This window comes from Arachis ipaensis, chromosome B09, assembly GCF_000816755.2.
Source record: "Arachis ipaensis cultivar K30076 chromosome B09, Araip1.1, whole genome shotgun sequence".
Classification (NCBI taxonomy): Eukaryota; Viridiplantae; Streptophyta; class Magnoliopsida; order Fabales; family Fabaceae; genus Arachis; species Arachis ipaensis.
Window position 1 is genome coordinate 5,976,168 of NC_029793.2, and position 23,061 is coordinate 5,999,228.

The window sequence follows — 23,061 nt, forward strand, 5'->3', positions numbered from 1 at the left end:
AAATCAGAATTCTATTTAAGAATTTGTAATTAGTTAAGATTCAAACATCTAACACTTAAAAAAAATAAGTAAATACCTATTTTGTCCTTGCTTTTTTTTTTTTTTCGAGAGACAAAACATATTTTAATGATTTAATCACCCGAAACCTCAACCACACTTCTATCTATCTATAAAATTTTACAAATTGACCTCTATTTCGAGTTGATAAACAGTGACCCATTTTATGTATCCGGTGAAATTTGATGTACCATGTCACAGTGACATGTTTTAACACTGACAACTTTTTTTTCTCTGAACGACTTCTATTCACCAATTTTATCTATCCCTCCCTCATTTATCAGTAATATATTTTCAATTTTTACACCTTAAATCATAAAACAAATCATCATAACTCTAACTATTTGCCTATTACATCTGTTTTCACCATTAATTAAAGAAAATAGAAAGAACAAATCAGAAACATGATAGCTAAAGAGAATTAGACTCAGAAGCACGGGCGGAACAGTCGAATAGGACAACTAGCAGTGGCAAAAATAGAAGAGAACACAGGGCGGCAAACGAAATAGACAGAGGAACCAGAGGCAGATTCAAAAGTACGGACGCAAAAGGCAAACTAATTCTCTCTTTTATGATCTCTCTTGAAGGCCAATATGACTATGTGAGTTTGAGCCAAGGGGAGTTGAAAAACAGATAAGGAGAAGAAAAGGAAAGAAGAGAAAGATAGCAGTAACAAGAGCCAAAGGTAGTTAGGTAGTGTTTGGTGGAGAGACAGAGATGGAAAGACTGAGACTGAGAGACATAGACTAAGAGACAGAGATTGAAATAAATTTCAGTATTCTGTTTGGTGTAAAATGGGAGACAGAAATTGAAACAAGAATGAAACTCTAATTTAATTTGCACAAAGAGTAAAATTAGAATTAATTAATTAAAATGAGGGTATTTTAGATATAAAATGTTATTAAAGTTTCAGTTTTCATCTCTAAAAATTGTAGTCCCTTGTGTCATCACTTTTTGGAAGTACTGAAATACTGAAATGTTAGAGACAAAGACAGAAATTTTAGTACCAATCTCTAAACCAACAAACGTGATACTGAGTTTCAGTCTCTTAGTTTCTGTCTCAGTACCTCAAAACAAATACTTAGGTAGCGTTTGTTTTGAGGTAGGGAGACTGAGACTCAGTATTATGTTTGTTGGTTCAGAGACTGGTATTAAAATTTCTGTCTCTATCCCTAAAATTTCAGTATTTCAGTACTTCCAAAAAGTAGAAACACATGGGACTAAAATTTTTAGAGATAGAGACTGAAATTTTAACAACATTTTATATTTAAAATACCGTTATTTCAATTAATTAATTCTAATTTTACCCTTTGTGCAAATTAAATTAGAGTTTTATTTTTGTTTTAGTTTCTATCTTCCACTTTGCACCAAATAGAATACTAAAATTTATTTCAATCTCTGTCTCTTAGTCTCTGTCTCTCAGTTTTAGTCTTTTCGTCTCTATCTCTCCACCAAACGCTACCTTAGGGTCTTAAGTGTTTGTTTGGGTGCCATTATTTTGCTAAAAAATATATTTTTTCATATAATAGTAAAAGTAAAAGTATTAGAAAAATAAAATTTTTTGAGAAGCTGTAATTTACATTTTTTTTAAAAGATTTTTTTTCTCTCTTAAATAAAAGATGTTTTTCATGTAATAAATAAACAAAAAAGTATTTTTATATTGTTATACCCAAACATAATTGATAGATAAAAAAATCTTTTTGCATGAGATACCCAAACATAAAATTACTTTTACTTTTCCATAAGATCTTTAAAAAAAAAATTCAAAAAAAAATATTTTCTTAAAAGCTCACCTAAACAAGCTCTAAGTTTTGACCAGGGATTTTTAGTCCTTTTAACAAATTAGTATTAACATCTAGCACCTCACTATATACATTAAATGAGCACCCATTTATCAATCGAGAATAGAAGTCAATTTGTATAATTTTATAGATGGATAGGGTTTAATTGAAGTTTTGGGAGATTAAAGTACGTTTTTATGCTTGTTTGGACGTTATTAAATTGATAAAAAAAATATTTTTATTTTTAAAAAACTAAATAAAATATTTATTTTAAAAAATTAATAAATCAATCACTAGACCAAACGGTTAGTTATCTCCCACGGTTTATCTTGAGAGAGTTATCCAACGTTAACAGCAACCCAAACGAGAAGAAGTGGGCCATGCGTTCATCTTCCATCTTCGCCTCAGCTATAAAAACCCACACACGAAACTACAATAATACACCGTCCAAAAAAAAGAAATTACAATAACACGTTTCGTATCGTTTCGTTTTGCCCTTTGTTCAAGCCAACTTCGTTCTCTATTTCTCTGTTCACAAACAAATAAAAGTATAAAACTCTTATTTTCCCTTCTTCCATCACACTTTCCTGCTTTTCGATCCTTCTAGCCACCATGATTCCAGGTCAGAAAAATTCCTTCTCCATGCTTTCGTCTATGCAGTTATTTTTAACAACTATCATCATCATCATTATTATTATTTGTTTTTTTTTTCTTCTTTTTCTTTTTAATTGTTTGCTGTGCGTTTGTAATCGGTGTGATTTAGGGTTTTAGTGTTACCGGGTTTGTGTAGTATACCAAATGGAATGAAAATCTGTGTTCATCGGTGATGTTTTAACTGGATATAGGGATTTGAGCTCGATTTATTTGTTTTTTTGTTTTTTTTTTTTTGGACGAGTTACTGAGTGTCATATATTCGTTGGACTTGGCATCACTGTTTTTTTTTTTAAAATATTTTTTTAATGTTTTTGTGGTTTGTTTATTATTATTGTTTTGTATTCCTTGGTGTATTGTGATTGTGTGAACCTTGGGCTGTGGAGATGTAGCTGCATTTAGCTTCTTTTGAAGTCAATCTGTTTCCTAGGAATAGTGACAGGAAACTATGCTGGCACATTGCACCTGCTGTATAGTTGTTTTTAAAGTATAAAACGCATTGTCTTGCATTTCTTGAAGACTACAGGTTATGAGCCGAAATTGTATTCTGTGGATGACTATGCAGGTCTTGGTTTTTCCATAAGATTTGAAATTCAGTTTACCACTATTATTGATTATTGCTTCATCAATTGTTGTTTTGTCTCCTCACATCATGCTTTACGTATATTTTATTATACTTCTCACTGCCAAAGTAAATATTTGTCTGCAGTTAGTGTAAAATGGCAAAAGGAGCTTTTCAAAGATGTAGAAATTGATACTACCCAGCCTCCTTATGTTTTTAAGTGCCAATTATATGATCTAACTGGGGTACCTCCTGAAAGACAAAAAATTATGGTCAAGGGTGGTCTGTTAAAGGTTAGTATATGAATGTTAGATTGTGACCAAACCAACTGATGCTGAAGCCTGAATATGCTTAATCTTTTTTTGCTTAAGTTGACTTTGAATAGATCTTGTGAAAGTATATCTACTATAAGTTGGAATGGAGTTGTTTTTGAACTCCCTTTTTGTTCCTTTATTTCCTTTTGTAATGCAGGATGATGCTGATTGGTCAACATTAGGAGTGAAAGAGGTTAGTGGTGCTGTAATGTAATTTTTAGTACTATTCAACCATTTTTTATGCTGCTTTTATCTGAAATTAGCTACATGATCTATTTTGGCAGGGACAAAAGTTAATGATGATGGGTACAGCAGATGAAATTATTAAGTCTCCAGAGAAGGGAACTGTTTTTGTTGAAGATCTTCCTGAAGAAGAACAAGTAGTTGCTGTTGTAAGTTTAAGCTGTTTTTGTCTATACCACATTTTTCCTTAGATAGTTAAATGTCACTTTTTTGCACTCGAATTTCTTATTAAAATGATACCCGCTTGGATTGATTACCATTGAATGAATGTTTTGGTGTTGTTAATAACCGAGGGTCCAATGTGATGTCACATTTACCCATCTTAAGACCAAATGGTTGTTTTTATATCTATATTCTGTTATTAAACTCGAGTTAACTCTGATAATTAGGTTCTGTAATCGAGTTTACAATTCTAATGTAAACGCTTACAAGCTTCTGATTCCTCATGTAAACTGTTATGAGTTTAGTTTTATGATTCATGCGTTTGATTACCGGACTATTGAGGCCGAGTACTATTGGGTGAGCCTTATTGTCTATGGAACATTGAATTTTATTCTTTTATTTGTTCAAATTTAACTTGTGCTTATTTGAGTCATACACTAGTTTCATTCTTTAATATCTGATTTTTCTTTTCTTTCTTTTCTTTCTTTCCAGGGACATACTGCTGGCCTTTTCAATTTGGGAAATACCTGTTATATGAACTCAACATTACAATGTCTCCATTCTGTGCCAGAGTTGAAGTCAGCTTTGATTCAGTGAGTCCTTTAACATTAGTTGGCAACTTTCTTTCATGCATTTATGGCCTATACCTGAACAATGTATGCAAACTCTCTTGGACTCAGGTACTCACATTCAGGAAGGAACAATGATGTTGACCAGTCTTCTCATCTGTTGACAGTTGCTACCCGTGACTTATTCAATGAGCTTGATAAAAGTGTCAAGCCTGTGGCGCCAATGCAATTTTGGATGGTACATTATCTAACTAGACTGCTGCTATATTTTTTAAGAATCTTTTTTATTTCCATCCTTATATGTTATGATGTCATACGATTTTGGGATGACCTTTTTTCCTTTCTATATTGGAATGTTACAATATCTATGCACAATAGTGCATATTTGAAGTGCTAGTAACACATTGGTTTTGGATAGATATCTTTAGAATTCTGGTTCAAACTTCTGGTTTCAATTCAGTTGAAAGCAATTTGTTTATGATTTTATAATAGTACATTTGAAATTTCATAATATGTATTAGGTTGATTATTGTTGAAATTCTGGTACAAATATTTGGATACTTGTTATTGTGGTACTTTTTTGATGAATTGATTTCTATTCATTTGGTATACATTAGACCTCTTGAAAGAGTAATATTGCTGTTTTTTGTTTCATTATTGTAAGATTTTATAATCACTTACTCTTTGCTTCATGGGAAATAAATTGTGGGATATTCTTGAATTATCCAAAGTAGTGCTTTTTCCATTGAATAGGCATTGAATGAGCCTTTCCTTTAATGGTTGGGAGAAGACTCCGTTAAATATGATTTCTGCGTACTGTCTATCCTTCAGGATGGAAGTCTTTCTGTAGGACCCGTCTTTTATAGTTCCCCATATTTATCACCTCTGCTTATGTTTTGAAATCATTGTTTATCATTTTCCATTTCTTGTGACATTTCATGAGGATAAGTTGCTCTCATTGTGAATTGAAACTCTTTCTTCGTATATTATATGTATTTTAATACCTGGTTATTGTTTTATTCATGTTTCATTATGATTGATGGAAAGTGATTTTGTTCTGATTTGTTAATGCATTTCCAGTTATTGAGGAAGAAGTACCCTCAATTTGGCCAGCTGCATAATGGAGTGTTCATGCAACAGGTTTATATGTAGAATGTCACTTTGTTAATTTAGTTTAGTTTAGTTTTTTAAAATAAATGACTCATGTTATTTTCCATGTCAAACAGGATGCTGAAGAATGTTGGACACAACTTCTATATACACTTTCTCAGTCTCTAAGATCTAATGGATCCAGGTAATTTTGCCCTTGCTTTTCAGTAACTAAATGCAATTGCTGCAATTCTTGTAACCATATTTATTTGTGACGAAGGTCAACTTGTAAAAAATTAGATTTTATCTAGAATCAGAAGTTGTAAAATTGTAAATTGTAGAATTGTGACAGATGGAAAACATGAATAATAAATGAACAAAATATTACATTTTTATACAAGATATCATAAATAATCACGTTTGACATGATTCAACTTGAAATAAAATGCACAATTCTTCATTAATAATTCCATTGTCACATAGCTTTCAACACAGGTAATAAAACAGAAATATATAATTATCCAACAAATTATCACTTAAAAATAAGGAGTTAGGAGTGATAATATAATATATTTTTGAGGAGAAGGATGGTATGAACAGAACATAGCACAGCCGAGGAACGAAGGCGCAGAGCATAAGAAAGACTACAGCAATTGCACAAATAATGGTGGCGATTGTGCTGCTACCAAAGAAGATATAGTCATGTAGAAAAGAGAATACTTGCAACCCTGCAACCAACGGGGAGAGATAGGAGAAGAGAGTTCCCTTGTTAATAATACTGTTTCTTCCCCCAAAGAAGTTTTATATTAGTATATGTACTATTGAGGCTCTATTTTTGTTTTCAAATCCTTGCCCTTCTGTCTTATAAATGAACTCTGGTCCTACTAGCTTAAAAAAGTTATGTGCTACATGTTTAAAAGAAGTCTTCATTTGTATGTTACTTGTTTGTTTTCCATGCACCTATTTCTTTCATGAATACTCTACTTCTATTTACATGTTATCTTTTCTCAGTGAAAATGCTGATGCTGTGAAGGCTCTTTTTGGCATAGAACTTATTAGCAGGTATACATAGACCTTATTGTGGAATGGTTGGCCTCTAATGTTCTATAGTAATCGTATTCGTAATGTATTGTGAGATTATTTTTTTTTACCTCTTATTAGGATTCATTGCCAAGAGAGTAACGAAGAAAGCTCAGAAACAGAATCTGTTTATTCACTTAAATGCCACATATCTCAGGAGGTGAACCATTTGCATGAAGGAATAAAACAAGTAAGGGTTATTTAATAAATTGCAGGAATGAGGCCTCTGTTTTTCCATAGACAATCCTGTTCATATTTTTAACTAAAGAATGTATTTTCACCTTGCAAGTCTGTGCCCTCTTTTTATGCTCAACTTGTTCTGTCAGCCATGATAGTGTTCTTGATCTGTTTATCTCTTCTCTCCGATTTCCTTGGAGCCTCTTTCTTGCTTAAAGCTACTGCTGATAATTTTGTTTTTGATTATTAAGCTGAATACTATTTCATTGGTTAAAGTGCAAATATACAGGGGGTTTCTGAAAATTACATTAAATTCAAGATATTATTTTTCTATGGTTCTGTTCAATCTTTACTGCTGTTGGCCTGTTGCTGTTCATCCATGATTTTTGCTTATTATGCCAAACAAGTAACTTCAAATGTAGACATTCATGCCAAAATTAAGAGTACACTTCCACCAAGAGATTTCTAGTAAAAAAATATTTCTTGGTCATGAATAACCCAAACAATGATTGTGATGTCGACTGATTAGAATTAGAAATGCTATAGTTAGAACAACATAATTCGTGTGTACAAATTTTAAACTGTTTGAATGTAGTGGATTCTACGCAATTTTTCTTTATGATGAATGATTCCTCTATTTGTTAACCCAGCTGACTTATGCAGGGATTAAAATCAGAATTGGAGAAAGCTTCCCCTGCTTTGGGCCGTAGTGCTAACTACTTGAAGGAATCACGCATCAATGCCTTGCCAAGGTTGGCATTCAGTTTTGGATATATTTCTTACATTTTGGCTTTTGTTTACTTTAGTCTACATTTTAATGTAGCATAATTTAGCCTCCATTGTATTAGGGTGTAGTTGTATTTTCCCTTGGTATACGATAGTGCATCTCGTGGTTGAGCTTCATTTCTTCATTGCTAATTGCTTAAGGGGGGCAAATCTGAGATCAATTTCAACTCTTTCTTTTTGAAGGTATTTGACAGTTCAGTTTGTCCGTTTTTTCTGGAAGAGAGAGTCCAACCAAAAGGCCAAGATTTTGCGGGTATAGCTCACTATCTTTCCCTTTTTGTGTACTTATGGATAGAGCTGGTGCTGGTTTGATATTGTTAACTAATTTACATTATATTTGTGAATGTGCTTGGCTATCTCAGAAAGTGGATTATCCTTTGGAGTTGGATGTTTATGACTTTTGTTCTGATGATCTTCGCAAAAAGTTGGAAGCCCCAAGAAAGGTTTACACACTGTTTTTTCATTTGAAAATTCTGGTTGTTCTGGTATTTGCTTTACGAAAATGTGTGGTCTATGTTCTCACTCTGGGCATTTTACTTTAGCTCCTAAGAGATGAGGAAGGAAAAAAGCTTGGTCTGAAAGGCAGTGAGAAAAGCTCAGTTCAAAAGGATAACGATGAAAAAATGGCAGATGCAGAGGTGAGGAAACTTAGACTCCCATTCCATACCATATGACACACATACCTTGTTGTGCATAAGTAGCTACAAGCCATATACTTCATTTGTTTCATTGATTCAGGGATCTTCAAATGGAGGAGGCGAGCCATCTGTAGCTCCAATGGAAGAGGGTAAAATTGACCACATTCCTCTTTCTGCTATCTTCTTCCTTTCCTTTTTGTTTATTTTTCCCTGTTATCAATCCTCTATCTGCTTCTGACACTCATTGTCTGTGTCCATAGGTGAAAAAGCTACGCAGATGACTGGAATATATGATTTGGTTGCCGTATTGACCCACGTTCCCTTGTGATATCAGTATAGACAAGTGCAGAAATTTGAAGGTGTTTATTTTAGAGGCTGTGAGTTCTGTTTTTGTCTCTAACCAATGGTTGCGTGAACTTTTTGACAAGTTTCCTTTCCTTGAGAGGTTGGAATTAAGTGGTTGTGTTACATCTGAGAGCCTAATGATCTCCAGTTCTCGCCTCAAGGTTTTGTCCTTCAAGGCTTGCGTTGAGTTGAAGGAAGCTAAGATCGATGCGCCGAATTTAGAGTCATGTAGATATTATGGAAACTCCAGCCACATGCCAGCAGCTATATCTTTTGTGAATTGTTCAAATCAGGTGGATTTTGATTTTGGCTTCCCACTAGAATCTCGTATGGATTTGAAAAGGCTTAGGGCATTTTTCCAGAACATAGCACCAATAAATGTTATGGTATCCTTGTATCTTGGAATCATGAGAGCTTCATCTGTAAGTGTACATTACCAAATTATGTTTTAGTCGCTAAAATAAAAGTTTACATGGAGAACTTTGATGTCATTTGTGTTGGAATTGTATTTTGGATGAGCAGATTGTGTTCAATGAAGATGTACTACAAAATGTTCAAGTCCCTTTGCCAAGGATCAAAGAATTGAGGTTATCGGTAGCTGAAAAAACTGAAGAGTTCTGTGTGCTTCTTATCAATGATTTGTTTTGGAGCTTCCGTCCTGCTATTATTTCTTTGAACGTGAGACTTTGCAGCAGAATATTCCTTAAGGTTTGTCATTGATTAATTGCCCCTTAACTCCTGATTTGATTGTCCAATGCATGATCAATTTTTTCAATGGTTTGAGAAAGTTTATGAACCAATTCTATATAGCCAACTTTTTAAAAAATTCTGATTTTTAAATTTTAAAAACTAGTTTTACGCTTAAAAAACACGTACTCTCCCACCCCCTTGACCTCTCTAATTCTAGTTGTGAATTGGCCAAATCAACAACAGCTACTATTGGAGAAGCTAAGGTGCAACAACGAGGAAGAGAGATGCTGCAGTTCAAGTCAAATGAAATGTTGGTGGCATGATTTGAAAGATGTCAAAGTCAGAAGCTATCCTGAGAAATATGAGAACATCAGTGATTGTGAAGCACTCTTGGATTCAATGCCATTAAATTTTTCTTTCCCGGCTCTTCGGCTTAACTTTCAGTTAGAGTGGGACTCGTTACAGTAAGACAACTTAAAATATAAAATTACAACTGCAATTTGTTGTGTCGTTTTTGTTTTTTTGTTTTTTTTTTCCTTGCCTTCTTATTGTTGAACTGTTGATGAACCAGTTGAAAGTAATTGATATGTTCTGCTTTAACATTCACATCTAAATTTCATAAAATGAGAGAAAATTTGATTCTGAATGGAACTTTACATTTGAACATTTATTATATGTTTTAGACTTTTTAATATTTTGAATAAGTATAAACTAATTTTCACAAAATATTCTTACGTGCTTTCAAAACTTTTAACTTTTTAAAACTACAAACACATATACACAATCGTTTTTAATTTATCATGTAAAAAAATGATGTATTTACAAGTATAAATATCTTCTCAAAAAGTTTTATCAAATCATGCCTTATTTTAAATTATCATATTCTATAATTTTAAAAAAATTATATTTATAAACTAAAAGTAAGAGTTTTACTGCACCTAACCACCAATCCTTACAATTAATATAATAAATAAGTAAATAAATATATTAATTAACTCAAATACTTGTCAACAGAAACTATAATAATCCTAGTATATGATAATAAAATCTAACAATATTTTCATCTATTTTTATCAACCATACATTAGAAAATTACCACATGGATAGTCAATTCGATCTCTCTTTGAGGTTTGTTATTCCCTAGACCCGTTAAAGCAAGAAACGTATACTTAAAAAGTGATGATAGAATTAAAAGCTATATAATTGTAATTCATGCAATGCTACAACATTGCCTGGTAGTTATTTATTTGCTTGGCTTGGATTTATATTTTCATCTAAACTCAACTCTTTTGGCGGCAGTACTTCTCTGTCCGGCGGGGTCCCAGCGTCAACTAATTCATGCTGCATTGAGGATTCATGATTTGGTTTCCCAACAATACATTATGAAGATACCAGGTCCAACTTCAATCGAAGACCTATTATGAATCATTGCTTGTGGTTGTTGCATCCCTAATGTTCTTCTACTATGACTAAAAGCAGAAAAATTAGCATAATAATTTTGCATATTAGACTGAGATGGTGGCTACTAGTATTATCTGATGATGGCACCATGTTTCAGATCTTGATAATCAAAACAATGTATTCACAAATTGTGCTTATCTAGTATATGATATTGTTGCCATTTAGTTCTCCTTAATTTTAATTTGGATTATATCTATGCTTTCCAATTATAGTAGGGTTTTGATTTAATTAGCTAAGTTATCATGCTATGTTATTATATATCAATTTTTTTTTTCAATTTAATTACTATATTAAATTAGGAAAAAGTTTAGGAGGTCAGGAGATTTTGTAGTTTTTAGCTATCAATTAGCCATCAATGATGTTTTTAATGGTGTGTGATTGCATCTAATGGTGTAGAAGCATTCAATTTCCTTTTGATGATTAAGTGCTGGTCAGAATTTAACAAAAGTGCTGGTCCCCTAACACTCTAATAAGACGAGAGACTTACTAAGTTAATGCCTTCAAATTAAATTAGATTATATATCTTCTCATTTTATATTTTTTTTTACTTGGTGAATTACTCTTAACAATAGAACCTCTAATAGGAACACATGTACGTGTTCAAATGTAAAATATCTAAGCTTTCAATATCCAAACAATTTGATTCTCACAAGCATGTGGTTTCTTGAACTTTTCCATACATTTTATGGCCTTGAGAAACTGAAATTAACGAAATTGCGTTCTATCTAGAGAAATGCATCTTTTCAGTGGTGCAGCTTAAAGTTTTAAAGGTTGCTTGGTGTTCTAATTTGGAGAATGCGTAGATTAATGCTCCGAGTTTGATTACTTTTACTTATCAAGAATCTAAATCTTCTGTGGCATTGGCAAATATGTCCTTCGCTAGTATTAATCTTACTTGTTTCGAATTTAATGTTGTGGTTGGCAATTCAAAAATAATACCCTATTTTATAATTAGCTTTTAGAGAAATATTAGGGGAGTAATCATTTATTAATATAAACTAATATTTTATTTTTTTTGTTATTAGTATTTAGGATTTAAGATTTAGAATTTAGAATTTAGAATTAGTCAAATATTAATAAAAAATAATAAATTTTATTGGTAATATAACTTATTCTATTTTTTATTGTTAAATATAAAAATACTATTTTAAGTTGTGATTAATTCTACTGGGGTGAACATGGGTCGGGTGAAACCGGATTTACCTTGACCCGAATCTGACCTTAAATAACGATTGAGTCTATTTTTAATATTCTTAACCGATCCTAGTCCCAGTAAAATCACATTATTTCCGGGCCACACTAAAATCAGGTTTCTACTGGGTGAAGGCTAGGTTTGGTAAAGCTTTTTCAGGAGGTGCACAAGCACGTCATTTTGCGTTTGGTAAATTAAAAAGCTCAAGTCCTTGTGCTTGCGGCTTTTAAAAGTTAGGGGTGCTTTTGAAAGCACCTAGGAGGGAGCTTTTCAAAGATGGCTTATGCTTACAAAATTTTTTTCATTTTCTCGCACATATTTCCCGCTATTATATTGCCATTGAAATCCTCGTATATTTCTAATTTCTCATCCTAACTTTCACAAATTCTAACACAATCTTCATATATTTTTTATTTTTGAACCTAATCTTCACAAATTTCAATACAAATACATCTCTATCACATATTAGGTATGAACTTCTATCAATTTATATTATTTTTTTTGCGTTAATTTTGTATTTTGTCAGTAGATCTATTATGTTTGTTTGTTTTTTTCTATTATTTGAAACGGGAAGAGGTTGACCTGGTTTATGAAAACCAATCATAAAATTTTTTTTGCATGAACATTAGTCAAAATTATAATAACAACATGTATATACATATGTAAATATAGATATATAATCATAAGAGTAGTTTATTTGATATATGTGTCCTATTTTTTGTGATATGTAAAGGTGAACCAATATATATAGGTGGGTAATGGACGTACCCAGTACTAACATTGGATTACATACAAATTTTATGATACTTATATAAAATTTTAAAGTTAAAAAATAAAAAATTTATTTATTATATTTATGTTTATTATGGATTTTTTATTTTAAAATTATTTTATTTTAAAATATTTTATAGTTTAAAGAATTTGAAAAAAAAAAAATTTTTTGTTATAAACATGTTTATTATAATTTTTTCAACTTTTAAAAGCTGTTTTACCAAACACAATTGTAGTGCTTGTACTTATTAAAAGTCATTTTTAATTTGATTTTACGAAATGCACGTGCTGTAGCTTTTAAAAAGCTGTCTTTTTAAAAGACAGCTTTTATAAGCTACTTTTGAAAAGCAAAAGCTTTACCAAACCCAGCCGAAGTCCGGGTCTTGATAAAAGTTATGTCAAAAAATTATGATGCACTCATTTATAAAGAAGAAAAAATACTTATTGCAGAGAAGTTGATAATCATACTTGAACTTAAATTTGTTCAAAAATTCTAATTTCATGATTTTTTGATCTATTTTCTAATTCAACAAATGTGATTAAAAACAAAACAATAAGCTTATAACTAATATAACATAATATTAGAATTAGTTTCCCTAAAGTACACATTAAGGGTGTAACTGAGTTCGCCTTAATCCGGATCCAACTCTAAATAATGATCAAGTTTATTTTTAAAATTCTTATCTAATTCTAGACGCAGTAAAATCACACTAAATTAATCCCAAAATATTCGAGTCTGAACCAGATCTTCGGACCGGCCGGGTCATGTGTATCCTAACTTCCACTATCTCCTCCCACTCCTTCATTTTACTGTTTTACACGCTACACAACTTTCAAACGGGAGAAAGTTCTTTAAACCTTAACCTGAAATATTTGATGAGTCATATTTGACATGACAAGGCACAGGCAGGGAAGAAAGAAAGATAGTTGCTTGAAAAATAAATTCAATAATTCATAGCAGATGAAGATCTTGATTCATGAGATAGGTTTTTCACACTTTACCAAAATCTCAATGCACATCAACGATCTCAGTCTCAGCAATTCTTCAACACACTGGTATGCAATTTGCACTCAAACAGCTTTTCATACACTTGCATCCCACTACAACCTTTCATTTCAATATATCAATGACCCTTCTCTTCTATTATGATGAAAGTAATTAGCATAGAATTATTGAATGTAATTGAAGAACATTGTTTAATCCTTAGTAATTGTTTCTGTTAGGGGAGCTCAGAGATTTTATTAAGGAAATGGACAAAATTTCTGATCTGCCAAAGATAATCCTGCATGACATTCTTTCAAGGTTGCCTTACGAAGATGCTGCAAGGACCAGTGTTTTGTCCAAGGCTTGGCATGAAACATGGTCCTCATTTCCCATCTTGGTCTTCGACGGCTCTCGATGCGTGCACGTGCACTGGGAGGATAGAAAAGATCCCCTGAAGATACAAGACAACAGGAGGAAAGCGAACAGCTTCCTCAAGTCTGTGGATAGGACACTTGTTAGGTTCCACCACCACGGCTTTGCCATCAAAGAATTTAACCTTAGTATGATGTTCTTCCATCCTCGGTTCATGCCACATCGCGTGGACCGGTGGATGAAGATAGTAAGTGAAAGTAGTAGTATTCAGGTGCTAAAGCTTAAACTTCAACTTGCTGACTGTTTCTTTGGATGTGAGTTTGACTCACACGGGGTTGATAATTATTACTACTTGTCAGCAGATGTACTGAAAGCCAAGTCATTAACTGAATTAGTGTTGTTAGGGAAGATTAGAGCAGACAAATTGATTGTAAATCACAGAATTAGGTTCCCTATGTTGCGGATATTGTCCTTAGTTAATGTTTATTTGGGACATGAACAAGCGCTTGAAGATCTCATTTCTGGTTGTCCTATGATTGAGCAATTAATATTGGAGCACTGTGTTGGATTGGAAAATGTAAAAGTACATGATTTGCCTAAGCTAAAGTCTGCTAAGTTTTCTGGATTTCGTGAAATTCATGTTGATGTGCCGAGTCTAGAGTATCTTCATCTTGGTAATGACGAATTAGAGTTCCCTTGTGATATCAGTATAGACAAGTGCAGAAATTTGAAGGTGTTTCTTTTAGGGGCTGTGAGTTCTGTTTTTGTCTCTAACCAATGGTTGCTTGAACTTTTTGACAAGTTTCCTTTCCTTGAGAGGTTGGAATTAAGTGGTTGTATTACATCTGAGAGCCTAATGATCTCCAGTTCTCGCCTCAAGGTTTTGTCCTTCGATGCTTGTGTAGAGTTGAAGGAAGCTAGGATCGATGCGCCGAATTTAGTGTCATGTAGATATTCTGGACAATCCAGCCACATGCCAGCAGCTATGTCTTTTGTGAACTGTTCAAATCAGGTGGATTTTGATGTTGTCTTCACAATAGGATTTCGTATTATGGATTTGAAAAGGCTTAGGGCATTTCTCCAGAACATAGCACCAAGAAATGTTATGGTATCCTTGTATCTTGGAATCATGAAAGGTTCATCTGTAAGTGTACATTACCAAATTATGTTTTAGTTGCTAAAATAAAACTTTACATGGAGAACTTTGATGTCATTTGTGTTGGATTTGTATTTTGGATGAGCAGATTGTGTTCAATGAAGATGTACTACAAAATGTTCAAGTCCCTTTGCCAAGGATCAAAGAATTGAGGTTATCGGTAGCTGAAGAAACTGAAGAGTTGTGTGTGCTTCTTATCAATGATTTGTTTTGGAGCTTCCGTCCTGCTATTATTTCTTTGAACCTGAAACTCTGCAGCAGAATATTCCTTAAGGTTTGTCATTGATTCATTGCCCCTTAACTCCTGATTTGATTGTCCAATGCATGATCAATTTTTTCAGTGGTTTGATTCGTGAAAAAACAAAAATCATTTGAAAGATAATAAAAAGGTTAAAGTAACCTTCTAAAGATTTACTAAGTTGACAAAATTGATAAATGTTAAATAGTTTTGTTTTTGTTACATAAAAGACTAACATGATACTATGTAAGATTATCATCAATTGTATTTGCCAATTTTTTAAATCTAAAGGATTTTTTTGTGAATTTTCGTTGTTAGTTCTGAATCTTTCAGTTTCGGTAGTTTGAAAATGTTTGATAACTCCATTTTCTGAGTGCTATTGTGTTAATTTATTATATATCAATATATATTGAAAAAAATGAGAAAGTTTATGAACCAATTCTATATGCAGTAAAGTAGCCAACTTTTTAAAAAAAATCTGATTTTTAAATTTTAAAAATTAGTTTTACGCTTAAAAAACATGTACCCTCCCACCCCCTTCACCTCTCTAATTCTAGTTGTCAATTGGCCAAATCAACAACAGCTATTATTGGAGAAGCTAAGGTGCAACAATGAGGAAGAGAGATGCTGCAGTTCAAGTCCAATGAAATGTTGGTGGCATGATTTGAAAGTTGTCAGAGTCAGAAGCTCTCCTGAGAAATATGAGAACCTCAGTGATTGTGAAGCACTCTTGGATTCTTTGCCAATAAATTTTTCTTCCCCGGCTCTGCGGCTTAACTTTCAGTTAGAGTGGGACTCATTACAGTAATTCAGTAAGACAGCTTAAAATATAAAATTACAACTGCAATTTGTTGTGTCATTTTTGTTTCTTGCCTTCTTATTGTTGAACTGTTGATGAACTAGTTGAAAGTAATTGATATGTTCTACTTTAACATTCACATCTAATTTCATGAAATGGGAGAAAATTTTGACTCTGAATAAAACTTTACATTTAAATATTTATTATATATTTTAGACTTTTTAATATTTTGAATAAGTATAAACTAATTTTCACAAAATATTGTTACGTGCTTTCAAAAACTTTTAACTTTTTAAAACTACAAACACATATAGCCACCAAAAAAACTACAAACACATATACACAATCGTTTTTAATTTATCATGTAAAAGATGATGTATTTTCAAGTATAACTATCTTCTAAAAAATCTTTATCAAATCATGCCTTATTGGCTTATTTTAATTTACCATATGCTATAATTTAAAAAAAAATTATATTTAAAAATTAATTTTAATAAACTAAAAGTAAGAGTTTTACTGCACCTAACCACCAATCCTTACAATTAATATAATAAATAAGTAAATAAATATATTAATTAACTCAAATACTTGTCAACAGAAACTATAATAATCCTAGTATATGTTAATAAAATCTAATAATATTTTCATCTATTTACATCAACCATACATTAGAAAATTACCACATGGATAGTCAATTCGATCTCTCCTTGAGGTTTGTTATTCCCTAAGACCTGTTAAAGCAAGAAACGTATACTTAAACTTAAACGTGATGATAGAATTAAAAGCTATATAATTGTAATCCATCCAATGCTACAACATTGCCTGGTGGTTATTTATTTGCTTGGCTTGGATTTATATTTTCACCTAAACTCAACTCTTTTGGCGGCAGTACTTCTCTGTCCGGCGGCCGCATCAACGCCGGTCCCAGCGTCAACTAATTCATGCTGCATTGAGGATTCATGATTTGGTTTCCCAACAATAAATTATGAAGATACCAGGTCCAACTGCAATCGAAGACCTGTTATGAATCATTGCTTGTGGTTGTTGCATCCCTAATGATCTTCTACTATGACTAAAAGCAGAAAAATTAGCATAATAATTTTGCATATTAGACTGAGATGGTGGCTACTAGTATTATCTGATGATGGCACCATGTTTCAGCTCTTGATAATCAAAACTTTGTATTCACAAATTGTGCTTATCTAGTATATGATATTGTTGCCTTTTTAGTTCTCCTTAATTTTAATTTGCATTATATATATACTTTCCAATTATAGTAGGGTTTTGATTTAATTAGCTAAGTTCATGCTATGTTATTATATATTTTGGCTTTCAATATCCAAACAATTTGATTCTCACAAGCATGTGGTTTCTTGAACTTTTCCATACATTTTATGGCCTTGAGAAACTGAAATTAACGAAATTGCGTTCTATCTAGAGATATGTATCTTTCCAGTGGTGCAACTTAAAGCTTTAAAGGTTGCTTGGTGTTCTAATTTGGAGAATGCATGGATTAATGCTCCGAATTTGATTACTTTTACTTATCAAGATTCTAAATCTTTTTTGACATTGGCAAATATGTCCTTCGCTAGTATTAATCTTACTTGTTTCGAATTTAATGTTGTAGTTGATAATTCAAAAATAATACTCTATTTTATAATTAGCTTTTAGAGAAATATTAGGGGAGTAATCTTTTATTAATATAAATTAATATTTTATTTTTGTATTATTAGTATTTAGAATTTAAGATTTAGAATTTAAAATTAAATTTTAGAATTTAAAATTAAAAAAATTTGATTCATATTGACAAAAAAATTAATTCAAACTCATTATCATATACATATATCGATAAGAAAGTTAAAAGTACATGTACTATTTTTTCTTTTATTTTTAATTTTTTTTCCTAAATCCAAACAAAGTGTAAGAGGTAGTCAAATATTGATAAAAAATAATAAATTTTATTAGTAATATAACTTAGTTTATTTTTTATTGTTAAATATAAAAATACTATTTTAGGTTTTGATTAATTTTACTGGGGTGTACATAAGTCGGGTGAAACTGGATTTACTTTGATCCAGACCCGACCCTAAATAATGATCGGATCTATTTTTGAGATCCTTATCCGATTCTAAACCCGATAAAATCACACACTCTTGGGCCACACTAAAACCAGATCTCTACTAGATGAAATCCGAGTCTTAATAAATGTTATGTCAAAAGTTTATGATGCACTCATTTATAAAGAAGAAAAAATACTACATTGATAACCATACTTGAACTTGAATTTGATCATAAATTCTAATTTTATGCTTTTTTTTTTATCTATTTCCTAATTCAACAAATGTGATTAAAAACAAAACAATAAGCTTATAATAAATATAACATAATTTTAGCATTAATTTAAAACATATATACCTTCTTAGTCCCCTAAGATGTACATAGGGTAGATGAAATTAGATTTGCCTTAATTTGGATCTAACTCTAAATAATGATGGAATCTATTTTTGAAACTCTTACGTGAACCTAAACTTCGTAAAATCACACTAAATTAATTCCAAAATATTCGAGTCAGGGAGGGCCGGATCTTCGAACCGGGCGGGTCATGTATACCCCCTAAATTCCACTATCTCCTCCCATTCCTTCCTTTTACTGTTTTAAATGCAACACTAGTTTCAAACGGAAGAAAGTTGATTAAACCTTAACCTGAAATATTTGATGAGTCATATTTGACATGACAAGGCACTGGCAGGGAAGAAAGAAAGATAGTTGCCTGAAAAATAAATTCAATAATTCATAGCAGATGAAGATCTTGATGAGATAGGTTTTTCACACTTTACCAAAATCTCAATGCACATCAACGATCTCAGCCTCAGCAATTCTTCAACACACTGGTATGCAATTTACACTCAAACAGCTTTTTCATACACTTGCATCCCACTACAACCTTTCATTTCAATATATCAATGACCTTTCTCTTCTATTATTATGAAAGTTATTAGCATAGAATTGTTGAATGTAATTGAAGAACATTGTTTAATCCTTAGTAATTGTTTGTTAGGGGAGCTCAGAGTTTTTATTAAGGAGATGGACAAAATTTCTGATCTGCCAAAGATAATCCTTCATGACATTCTTTCAAGGTTGCCTTACGAAGATGCTGCAAGGACCAGTGTTTTGTCCAAGGCTTGGCATGAAACATGGTCCTCATTCCCCATCTTGGTCTTCCACGGCTCTCGATGCGTGCGCGTGCACGTGAAGGATAGAAAAGATCCCCTGAAGATACAAGAAAACAGGAGGAAAGTGAACAGCTTCCTCAAATCTGTGGACAGGACACTTGTTAGGTTCCACCACCACGGCTTTGCCATCAAAGAATTTAACCTGAGTATGATGTTCTTCCATCCTCTGTTCATGCCACATCTCGTTGACCGGTGGATGAAGATAGTAGGTGAAAGTAGTAGTATTCAGGTGCTAAAGCTTGAACTTCAACTTGCTGGCTGTTTCTTCGGATGTGATTTTGACTCTCATGCGGTTGATAATTATTACTGCTTGCCACCAGATGTACTGAAAGCCAAGTCATTAACTGAATTAGTGTTGTTCGGGAAGATTAGAGCAGACAAATTGATTGTAAATCACAGAATTAGGTTCCCTATGTTGCGGATATTGTCCTTAGTTGATGTTTATTTGGGACATGAACAAGCTCTTGAAGATCTCATTTCTGGTTGTCCTATGATTGAGGAATTAATATTGGAGCACTGTGTTGGATTGGAAAATGTAAAAGTACATGATTTGCCAAAGCTAAAGTCTGCTAAGTTTTCTGGATTTCGTGAAATTCATGTTGATGTGCCGAGTCTAGAGAATCTTCAACTCGGTAATGACAAATTAGAGTTCCCTTGTGATATCAGTATAGACAAGTGCAGAAATTTGAAGGTGCTTATTTTAGAGGCTGTGAGTTCTGTTTTTGTCTCTAACCAATGGTTGCGTGAACTTTTTGACAAGTTTCCTTTCCTTGAGAGGTTGGAATTGAGTGGTTGTGTTACATCTGAGAGCCTAATGATCTCCAGTTCTAGGCTCAAGGTTTTGTCCTTCCAGGCTTGCTTAGAGTTGAAGGAAGCTAAGATCGATGCGCCGAATTTAGAGTCATGTAGATATTCTGGAAAATCCAGCCACATGCCAGCAGCTATATCTTTTGTGAATTGTTCAAATCAGGTGGATTTTGATTTTGGCTTCCCACTAGAATCTCGTATGGATTTGAAAAGGCTTAGGGCATTTTTCCAGAACATAGCACCAAGAAATGTTATGGTATCCTTGTATCTTGGAATCATGAAAGGTTCATCTGTAAGTGTACATTACCAAATTCTGTTTTAGTTGCTAAAATAAAACTTTACATGGGAACTTTTGATGTCATTTGTGTTGGAATTGTATTTTTGATGAGCAGATTTTGTTCAATGAAGATGTACTACAAAATGTTGAAGTCCCTTTGCCAAGGATCAAACAATTGAGGTTATCGGTAACTGAAGAAACTGAAGAGTTGTGTGTGCTTCTTATCAATGATTTGTTTTGGAGCTTCCGTCCTGCTATTATTTCTTTGAACCTGAAACTCTGCAGCAGAATATTCCTTAAGGTTTGTCATTGATTCATTGCCCCTTAACTCCTGATTTGATTGTCCAATGCATGATCAATTTTTTCAGTGGTTTGATTCGTGAAAAAACAAGAATCATGTGAAAGATAATAAAAGGGTTAAAGTAGCCTTCTAAAGATTTACTAAGTTGACAAAATTGATAAATTGTTAAATAGTTTTGATTTTATTACATATAAAAGACTGACATGATACTATGTAAGATTATCATCAATTGTATTTGCCAATTTTTTAAATCTAAAGGTTTTTTTGTGAATTTTATTTGTTAGTTCTGAATCTTTCAGTTTCTGTAGTTTGAAAATGTTTGATAACTCTATTTTCTGAGTGCTATTGTGTTAATTTATTATCTATCAATACATATTAAAAAAATGAGAAAGTTTATGAACCAATTCTTTATGCAGTAAAGTAGCAAACTTTTTAAAAGATTCTGATTTTAAATATTAAAAACTAGTTTTATGTTTAAAAAACACGTACTCTTTTACTTTCTTCACCTCTCTTCTCCTCTTTTTCGGCATCTTTCTTCTTCTCCTTCTTTTTTCCTTCTGCACTGCCTCTCCCTCCATATTGGTTCTTCTTCTTCTTCTTCTTCTCGGGATCACTTTTTTCAAAGTTTTTGTACAATAATTTTAAATATTTCTTTTTGTTATGTTAAAATTTTTTTTGTTAGGTTAAAAATATTCTTTTATAATGATTTTGAATGTTTCTTTTTGTTTAGTTTTAGATGTGTCATTTGTTATATTTTAATGCTTCTTTTTTAAAAATCAAGAATCATAAAAAAAATCAAAACAATTTTTTTAATCAAGACGAGCACGACGGAGGGAATGACCGATGACAACGTCGGAGAGAAGTGCACGGAAGAGGGGGCAATGGCACGGCGGAGGGAAGCAAACGTACGGCGGAGAGAAGCAAAGGTGTGGTGGAGGAAAGCGCATGCACATGCACGGAGGAGGAAAGCGCTGCTAAAGAAAGCGGTTTTTTTAGAAGAAAGATGCGGAGTGGGAAGTGAAGAGATTAGCATTTCAGATAACTTTTTTGTTTTTACTGTGATAATAAAACTGACTTTTTAGAATGAATTACATGTTGTTTTTGATCTTTTCTGAACCTCTTTATAATCCAACTAATAATTGATTATAATTGGCTCTTTATCTAGAAAGATTATAAAAAGATTTATTTACATCTCCTTAAAGCATATAGGGAAAATTATCACTATGAATATTTTTTAAAAATAGAAAGTATAATTTACGATAGGAAAAGTATAGATAGACAATAAAAATATTAAACAATGTGAACAATAGATATATTGGATGTTCATTTCACTAGGTGCATAGATGGTTATTTTAATATTAAAATTTAGATGATTAATTTGAAAGTGTAATGTGTTTTTATTTGATTGGTGGTTGTTCATGTTGTTCAAAATGATATTATTTACCTAATATTCTCCGATAGGAAAATATATAGTTAAAAGTTAAAGATCTAATTCTAGTTTGTCAATTGGCCAAATCAACAACAGCTATTATTGGAGAAGCTAAGGTGCAACAACGATGGAGAGGAGTGCAGTTCAAGTCAAATAAAATGTTGGTGGCATGATTTGAAAGATGTCAAAGTCACAAGCTCTCCTAAGAAATATGAGAACCTCAATGATTGTGAAGCACTCTTGGATTCATTGCCAATAAATTTTTTTTCCCCGGATCTGCCGCTTAACTTTGAGTTAGAGTGGAACTCATTACGATAAGACAATATAAAATTACAACTGCAATTTGTTATGTGGTTTTTATTATTATTTTTTTCTTGTTTTCTTTGTGTTGAACTGTTGAAAGTTGAAAGTAATTGATATGTTCTTCTTTAACATTTACATCTAAATTTCATAATGCATGATGTTTTAACTTTCAACTATACTATAATAGAAAATTTCTTTCAACATAAAAAATAAATTATTATTAAAAATAGAGTCCCGCTAGGAAGACAATGGACTATTTGTCATCCCAAAAGCTTCAACTGATGGGAAAAAATAACACTAATGGTTATATCTCTAATACTTCTTAAACCTCCATTGTACACATTGTCAAAATATTCCATTAGCTCTTCATACTTTCCCTTAAAAATAAGTTATTTCACACAATTTTAACATTTTATATCAGACTAATCAAGCTTTCTTGTCAAAGATTTTTCATCAAAATAATTAAATTTATAAAAGATTTTATATTAAAATAATCAAATATCTTGTTACAGAATAATCAAATACTTCTTACAACAGTACATTCAAACTATTTTTTTGTAAATAATACATAAATATTATTTTTTTTGTGACTA

General features: G+C 32.0%; 3 protein-coding genes across 7 annotated transcripts in view; all 3 read left to right on the forward strand.

The window, feature by feature from the left end:
- Positions 2,257 to 23,061, forward strand: part of LOC107617344 (ubiquitin carboxyl-terminal hydrolase 6) — a 29,012-nt gene continuing 8,207 nt past the window's right edge. Inside the window, exons 1-19 of one of the 2 annotated variants that reach the window (XR_002354314.1) lie at positions 2,257 to 2,460; positions 3,199 to 3,344; positions 3,523 to 3,558; positions 3,650 to 3,757; positions 4,263 to 4,363; positions 4,451 to 4,577; positions 5,420 to 5,479; positions 5,566 to 5,633; positions 6,440 to 6,490; positions 6,590 to 6,698; positions 7,349 to 7,437; positions 7,655 to 7,724; positions 7,834 to 7,914; positions 8,014 to 8,109; positions 8,210 to 8,258; positions 8,370 to 8,876; positions 8,977 to 9,162; positions 9,388 to 9,608; positions 10,444 to 10,780. Coding sequence is in view for 1 of the 2 variants with exons in the window: in XM_016319093.2 (XP_016174579.1) it covers positions 2,451 to 2,460; positions 3,199 to 3,344; positions 3,523 to 3,558; positions 3,650 to 3,757; positions 4,263 to 4,363; positions 4,451 to 4,577; positions 5,420 to 5,479; positions 5,566 to 5,633; positions 6,440 to 6,490; positions 6,590 to 6,698; positions 7,349 to 7,437; positions 7,655 to 7,724; positions 7,834 to 7,914; positions 8,014 to 8,109; positions 8,210 to 8,258 (1,201 nt within the window). In the remaining variant the exon portion in view is untranslated. Of the gene's footprint in view, positions 2,461 to 3,198; positions 3,345 to 3,522; positions 3,559 to 3,649; positions 3,758 to 4,262; positions 4,364 to 4,450; positions 4,578 to 5,419; positions 5,480 to 5,565; positions 5,634 to 6,439; positions 6,491 to 6,589; positions 6,699 to 7,348; positions 7,438 to 7,654; positions 7,725 to 7,833; positions 7,915 to 8,013; positions 8,110 to 8,209; positions 8,259 to 8,369; positions 8,877 to 8,976; positions 9,163 to 9,387; positions 9,609 to 10,443; positions 10,781 to 23,061 lie in introns of those variants that run through there. The other variant, XM_016319093.2, reaches the window with a different exon arrangement.
- On the forward strand, positions 13,367 to 17,358 carry LOC107617342. Of its 3 annotated transcripts, none has more exons than XM_016319088.2 (5): positions 13,367 to 13,624; positions 13,803 to 15,069; positions 15,170 to 15,355; positions 15,903 to 16,123; positions 17,008 to 17,358. In XM_016319088.2, exons 2-5 carry the CDS (start codon positions 13,819 to 13,821, stop codon positions 17,054 to 17,056), a joined length of 1,707 nt encoding a protein of 568 aa, XP_016174574.1. In that variant the 5' UTR covers positions 13,367 to 13,624; positions 13,803 to 13,818; the 3' UTR covers positions 17,057 to 17,358. The 3 variants fall into 3 exon arrangements, with proteins under 3 accessions (XP_016174574.1, XP_020967797.1, XP_016174573.1); XM_021112138.1 differs by having other exon boundaries at positions 13,369 to 13,624; positions 13,793 to 15,069; positions 15,903 to 16,131; XM_016319087.2 differs by having other exon boundaries at positions 13,369 to 13,624; positions 13,793 to 15,069.
- Positions 18,867 to 22,534, forward strand: LOC107617343. Of its 2 annotated transcripts, none has more exons than XM_016319090.2 (4): positions 18,867 to 19,009; positions 19,177 to 20,450; positions 20,551 to 20,736; positions 22,262 to 22,534. In XM_016319090.2, the coding sequence occupies exons 2-4, from the start codon at positions 19,203 to 19,205 to the stop codon at positions 22,481 to 22,483; spliced, it is 1,656 nt and encodes a 551-aa protein (XP_016174576.1). In that variant the 5' UTR covers positions 18,867 to 19,009; positions 19,177 to 19,202; the 3' UTR covers positions 22,484 to 22,534. The 2 variants fall into 2 exon arrangements, with proteins under 2 accessions (XP_016174576.1, XP_020967800.1); XM_021112141.1 differs by lacking the exon at positions 22,262 to 22,534 and adding an exon at positions 21,555 to 21,821.